The following is a 7500-nucleotide window of genomic DNA, read 5'->3' as shown; positions in this document are numbered from 1 at the left end:
TGTGTGCGTGTGCGCGGATGTGTGTGTCCCGTCTAAACATTAAATATGCATACTGTTCGAGTTCAGTGGCCTATCACACTGAGTTGTGTGGAATATTATTCATCCACCCGGTTGTCTTTAAAGTATAACCATGCTTATGACCATCCTGCAAAGAAAACCATCAGAAAGGATCTAACCCCAACAAATTAATTCAGCTGTCAATCATTGCTCAATACTGTTCCAATCCACATACAAAGGTCATTGTTATGATCTCCACAATGTATTTCATAATAACACTGTGTGCAGGCAAGAAAGAATATGCATTCTTTGAATTCCTGGCTCTTGAAAACAGTGTCATTAGCAGTTGGTCACCACCACTATGCGTAAGGCCATCTTATATCCTTTGAGACCAAACTAAATCCTGTCCTGATGTTTCTCAAAGACGAAAACTAATTTGATGGCAATTTACCCAAAGGAGCTAAAAAGACCGGAGATTATAGAACAATTATGACTAAAGTCCTTGGAAAGAGAAAGCCTTGGTCACAAGGAGGAGGCTGGAGATTGAACAGGTGGATTAGTTTTGACTGGACTGTAGCTGAATGACCGATCAACAAAAAATGTTCATGGGCCCGCTGATTAGTTTGTCAAAAACAGCTAGTGTTTTGATGGCCTGCAGACTGCTTGCACTCTATGGCCAGTTTACCAGCCGGTTTCCCTTGGTCATGGCATTAAATTGCCTCAGAAAAGGCACTTCAATTTTGTGAAAAGAATGCCGCCGGCGTCCGGAGCAGAGTGGAACATTCACAAACTGGTTGGCAGAGAAACATAGGCTTTTACTTTTTTTTTCTCTAATATAGGTGTTCTATTTTAGAAATTACATAGCTTACAATGTTGATGATCATGTTTGACGTTTTACGTTTTGAGTAAAACAAAAAAGATCTCTGGCTGGTAGGTAAGACACCGGATGTTTAACCAACCAGAAGATGTCTGTAGTAACTCTATTGGAACACTAGATGTTGATAGGGTTACTGTGTGGAACTTTTTAAATGCAACATTTGTATATTGTGTAGAGCGTCACATGAATGACACAACACAACGCACAACAATGTGCCACTCATGCTATCACACACAAACACACACACACACACACACACACACACACACACACACACACACACACACAGACACACACAGCATCATTGTTCCATAAATCTTTTCGGTAAGTTGAGCAGCTTAGTCTTTTAAGCTGAACAAGTGGAAATAAAGGAGGAGAGTTGAAGGGTTTGAAGTAGAGCAAAGCCTCCAGTTATGAAACACATAGATGTGACTGTACACAACCTGGCCAACGCTTTCACTTTCTTTCTACTCACCTCTATTGCTCTTTCTTTAGAACTCAAATTGGTCTTATTGGCAGGGAAAAAAGATTTGGACATCGCCAAAAAAATAAATAATAATAATTAAAATGAGCAATAGCAGTAATACAAATTTAAAAGTATCTATAGAGGTATTTTTCAAAAACCCAAATAAGATACATTAGATCAAATCAAACGTATTTGATGAGTCATATGATGATCATATACACACACACACATGGCATGTAAACGTATCGGTATTGTTTGGGAGAATTTAAAAGGATCAAAAGTGGAGGGCCACCACTTCGATATAATGATAACCGCAGTAGTATTCTCTTCCGTCTCCTCCCACTGAGGATGCAAAGTGTGCTGCAAGGATTTGATTGCACATTGCTGTTGTTCAGAATGTTTTCAGACATGTTGGTCAGTGTCATCTGAGGGGAATGCATGCACTGGGTCTTCACAAGGCTGCTAGAGGTTAAGCAGTGCAGGTGACTCTCCAGCGTGTCTGTTTTGGGAGCCAGGTCTGGCTGCCAGGCTATCCTTGCTGAGTCACGGTGAGGCGGTCAGTTTTTTTTGGGGTTTGGATCAGAGTCTCTTTCTCACACTAAGAATTAGCTGCTGCTACTCTACTACTCTGTTTCGATTTGGGTGCCATGAAACCTTCTATTTTCTCCTTTCCTTTATACAAATTATACAAATTATTCTCTCCTCCATTACTCTATGATATTGAAAGCTGCATTCTCATTGTCTCCCTTACTTCTCCTATAATGCTCACTCTCTCCACTTTTCTATTTAGCTATAGTGCTGGCCAGGTTTCTCCATGCTAGCAGGGTTAAATACAGAACAACACGATGAGGTGACATGGGTTTTGACCACAGAACGTACAGCAAGTCATTGGTGTGTAAGTGTGTGTTTGTGTGTGTGTGTGTGTGTGTGTGTGTGTGTGTGTGTGTGTGTGTGTGTGTGTGTGTGTGTGTGTGTGTGTGCGTTAGTGTTTGGCCAGCGGAAACTCAAACACACCTGGAGAACGGGAGCTGACAGCTATATTTCCACAGGTATTATGAAAATCCTTGGATAACCTAATTTCCAGTCAGCACACACACACACAGACACACACACACAAACACACAAACACACACACACACACACACACACACCACAAACACACACACACACACATACACAAACACACACACATGCACACACACACACACACAAACACACACATGCACACACACACACACACACACACACATAAACACACACACACACAAACACACACACACACACACACAAACACACACACACACACACACATACACACCCACGCACACATAGTCTATTGTGACCAAGCATACCCAGGTACCATTTGTATGCGTTTGTTTGTGTATTGTGTGTGTGAGTGTGTATGTGTGAGTGTGTGTGCGTTTGTGTGTGTGTTGGTTGTTTGCATGTGTGTGTATGTGTGCAGTGCACGCTCCCTTATGGGAAAGACTGGATTTGCTTTTCACACGTGGGTGACAGCATCCAAACCAATAAGCTAACAGATCAGATTGAGAGAGAGAGAGCACAAGAGAGAGAGAGAGAGAGCAAGATTGAGAGAGAGAGAGTGAGAGAGAGTGAGCGTGAGGTATAGATCTGAAAGCAAGACATAAGGGAATACACTCAAATTTAAGAGACATGTCTGAGTCTGAATTATTGTTAAGTGTGAGAGCATGTGAGAAAGGGAGAGAAAGGGAGAGGTGAGAGACATCCAGACATGCAGACAGACAGGTGATACTTTGTGTCATCAAATCAATTTCATGGTAAGAGAAAGATCACCCCTCTCTCACCACATCTAACTCCCTCTCTGTCTTTGACCCCGGCCACCATGGAACCCTGCTGGCTTTCACAGTGTATTGTGTCTTTGAGTGTGCGCATGTAGATGTGTGTGTTTACGTGGTTGTGTGTGTGTGTGTGTGTGTGTGTGTGTGTGTGTGTGTGTGTGTGTGTGTGTGTGTGTGTGTGTGTGTGTGTGTGTGTGTGTGTGTGTGTGTGTGTGTGTGTGTGTTGGGTTGAATGCCTGATTTACAGGAGGCTGACAAAGGGTTGCATGGTGGCATACAATTTGATTTAGAGGTCCATGAACCTTGACTTGGGCCTGGCAGAATCACATTACCTCCAGCTACAGGGGCTGAGAGAGGGCCCCTAGCAGCGCCAGTGGCAACAGGTGATGGAGGTGGATGAAGCGGGTGTGTGATATCCAACGCTTCCAATAAAGATTATGGCTGGGCTATAATGGAAGCAATCATTTCTTCTCATTTGTTCTCAAAGTGGGGAGGCATCTGTTTTATTTGAGCCCACTTAAGGCAATATTTGATTTTCTTGTGCAGGATGAAAGGCACATGCATGTAATGGATTACGGCATTGGTGTGTTGCTGACAGACTTGGGATAAACGGCTATAATCCTGTATTTCTACAGAATAGGACATATCATGAGATTCCCAAAAAGTTAAATAATACGTGTGTGTGTGTGTGTGTGTGTGTGTGTGTGTGTGTGTGTGTATGTGTGTTTGCATGCATGCTAGTGTGTGTTTGTGTGTATCTGTGTGTGATTATGTGTGTACACACAGAATACATTCAAGAAATCCAGTTTGATCACAGTCCATGAATGTGTGTGTGTTTGTATGTGCTATGGATTCATTTACTCTTTAGCTCATGCGTGAAAGACTAAACCAAGAACTAATCTCCCCTGGTGTCACGGAGAGCAGCACACAGCAGCAGCAGTAGTGGCCACCCAAGACCCATAACCCAGCAATAGAACCAGCCGTGCTTGGGCTTACCTTGACATAGTCCAAGGTGGCGTCCAGGCCGGCGGGGGAGTCCCTGGGGAACAGAGAGAGAGATAGGGTGCGGTTCAGTGAACACATCCTGTCTACCTGGGTACCTCGGAGCACCTCGATGCTCAGGGCTTCTCAACGGACTCTCAGCACCAAAGGTTCTGGGAGCTAGGCTGCTCCAGAGGCCCCCCGCTGGTTCTTGGTTCTTCTGGGAGACCAACAGGTCGTCGTGATGAGGCCGGCTCCTGGACCAGCAAACAATTCCTCTTTGGGCTGAGTAGCGCTAAAGTAAGACTCTTCTGATCTGGTATTAAACACACTTGTGTCCCCAAAGTGACTACATCTCAAACGTCCAAATTGAGATGTTGGCAGTTTTTAAATGTGTTAAAATCAGCATAAGAGGCACAAGTGAAAAAAGCAGGAGTGGCGACTATGCAAGCTGTTGACTGGACACTGGCGCTACTAACGGTCGTTCGGTTCACAGCAGGTTCCTGCCAGCGAAGGAAAGCAGCCAAACGCTGTGAAAGACACTTTCTCTCTCTCTCTCTCTCTCTCTCTCTCTCTCTCTCTCTCTCTCTCTCTCTCTCTCTCTCTCTCTGACTGTGACTGTTCCCTCCTTCCTCACACAGTCAGTGGCGAACATGTTCCCTTACTCTCGACCCAACCCACCTTCGACACCCCCCACTTAACCACACACACAAACACACACACACACACACACATGCACACGCACACGCCTGTGCATGCACACACACACACACACACACACACACACACACACGCACACACACAAAGACACACACACACACGCACACTCACACACACACACACACACACACACACACACACACACACACACACACACACACACACACACACACACACACCCACACACACACACACACACACACACATTACTCTCTACTCCACCCCCACCACAACACACATCACAGCTACATGTCTGCCCTTCTGAACCCACTGACAAATTCACAGAAGGGTTGCAGAGCACACACACACACACACACACACACACACACACACACACACACACACACACACAAACACACACACACACACACACACACAAACTGACACATGACAAACGTACACACACATGCACGTGCCCACACGCACACATCTGTCTCATTATCTGTAAGTATAGCATATTCTATAAAATATAGAATACTATCACTTAAATATATTTTTTATTACCACATGACCTTAAATTTGGTTCATTGCCTAAATACATATTTCATACCAGTGTATCGCTTTTCTCACAGGCTTATAAGCAATAGGCCGGGGTTAGCAAAGGGGTGGGTGGGTTTTGAAAGAGAGGTAATTAGTGGAAATCTCCCTTTGAGTCGGGGGAGTTTGCTAGTTTAATACCCCGGAAGCATACTGCCGTTCCCACGGGAAATACGAACACTGTGAGCTCTCTTCTTACCAGGAATAAATATGTTTTGCTTTAATCTCCCTTGTCAACATGCACCAGAATTTAATGAGCATTTGGTTGTTTAAGCGCACAGACGCCTGCCATCACGCACACGACGACAACCACGCAATTAGCTCGCGGGAAAAGGATTGCACCTGTTGTATCGAACTGCCGCTGTACCTGTGAGGCGGATTAAATACAGACACACCTAGTTCATGAGACTCCCCCCTGCCCCCGACTCCAGCTCATGTTTTCTTCTGCTGCCTGCCCCCGAACACTAGTTTTCCTTTAGTACGAAAGTAAGTTAGTATGGTAGCTTTGTGAGAAAGAGAAAGAGCGAGAGAGAGAGAGAGAGAGAGAGAGAGAGAGAGAGAGAGAGAGAGAGAGGGGGGGGGGGGGGAGAGAAAGAGAGAGAGAGAGGGAGGGAGGGAGAGATTGAGAGAGAGACGGTGAGAGAGGGAGAGATAGAGAAAGAGAGAGAGAGAGAGTGTGTGACCTGTGCCACATTAAATACAGGATAGGATGTTCCTACTATAGAGGAAGAACAGAAGGCAGGGAGAAGAAAATTTTGAAAATTGTAAAGTGAAGAGAAGAGAGGAAGAATGCAGGAAGTTACTGTGGCCATGGGAGCGTTAACTCAAATGAGAACGTATATCTGTGAGCCGCACCAAGCGGTTCGTGGACACCAAGCCACTAACTACAGGGATCCCAATACTGCCCCCCTACAGCACACACACACACACAAACACACACACACACAAACACACATACACACACACACACACACAAACACACATACACACACACACACACACACACACACACACACACACACACACACACACACACACACACACACACACACACACAAACACACACACACACAAACACACATACACACACACACACAAACACACATACACACACACACACACACACACACACACACACACACACACAAACACACACACACACAAACACACATACACACACACACACACACAAACACACACACACACAAACACACATACACACACACACACAAACACACATACACACACACACACACACACACACACACACACACACACACACACACACACAAACACACCCACACAGCCCCCCTCAACGCCTCCTTGTATTGTACACTTTTTCTCAGGATCCAAGCTATGCCGAAAACACACACTACCTCTGATCCATAGGGCTGTTGGATTTAGAGCAACAACAGAACAGTTTATAGGAAAACAAACACATCTGGCTATTTTTGGCCATTTTTATTACATACAGTCAAAATTTGGAAAACCCTGTCACGATCTACAAACACTACAAGAAATAAACTAATAAACTATTTTCATGGGCCGGGGAGACAGTGCTACATTAAGAGTTGAAAGTGTAACCCAGTAGAAAATTGGGTCCTATTATATTATTTTATTTCCATATTATATACTTATTTCTCAAAGTTTCCCCTTTCTGTACTTTGTCTTTACTATTCCCTTAATTCTCATATTGTTAACCTGTTGGGTTATTAAGCTGTCCATCAGTGATTTTGCTCATACTGGAGTCTTATTGGCTGTATCTAATAATACAAACCTCCTAATGGGTAGAGGGAAGTAAGCCCCGCCTTTCACATAGCTGTCGTCAATGCGCAGCAAGAACTCTAACACCAGCAGACAAGTAAAACGAGCTGAGAAAACGAGTCAAATTGTAGAAAGTTATATAACTGTATAAAAAACGGAAGTTGAAGGGAAACAAAACTGAAGTGAGAGAGAGGGAATAGATGACCAAGCACCGGGAGTTTTATTATTTTCGGAGTCTTGGCTAGGTTTTTTGTAGTCCTTGAAAACCCTTGAATATCTGGATCGAATTCCCCTTGACGAAGGGGTGGCGAGCTAATGAAGATACCTCCTTATCCAAA

At 44.3% G+C, this 7500-nt stretch overlaps 1 protein-coding gene across 1 annotated transcript in view; it reads right to left on the bottom strand.

Annotated features, from left to right (window-relative positions):
- Nucleotides 1–7500, bottom strand: part of bcar3 (BCAR3 adaptor protein, NSP family member) — a 43470-nt gene that overhangs the window by 25222 nt on the left and 10748 nt on the right. The window contains exon 4 of the mRNA XM_079740269.1: nucleotides 4157–4199. Coding sequence (XP_079596395.1) covers nucleotides 4157–4199 — 43 coding nt within the window. The remainder of the gene's footprint in view (nucleotides 1–4156; nucleotides 4200–7500) is intronic.

Source organism: Pollachius pollachius (assembly GCF_949987615.1).
Source record: "Pollachius pollachius genome assembly, chromosome: 7".
NCBI classification, from domain to species: Eukaryota; Metazoa; Chordata; class Actinopteri; order Gadiformes; family Gadidae; genus Pollachius; species Pollachius pollachius.
This window is presented reverse-complemented; position numbering and strand designations above follow the sequence as displayed.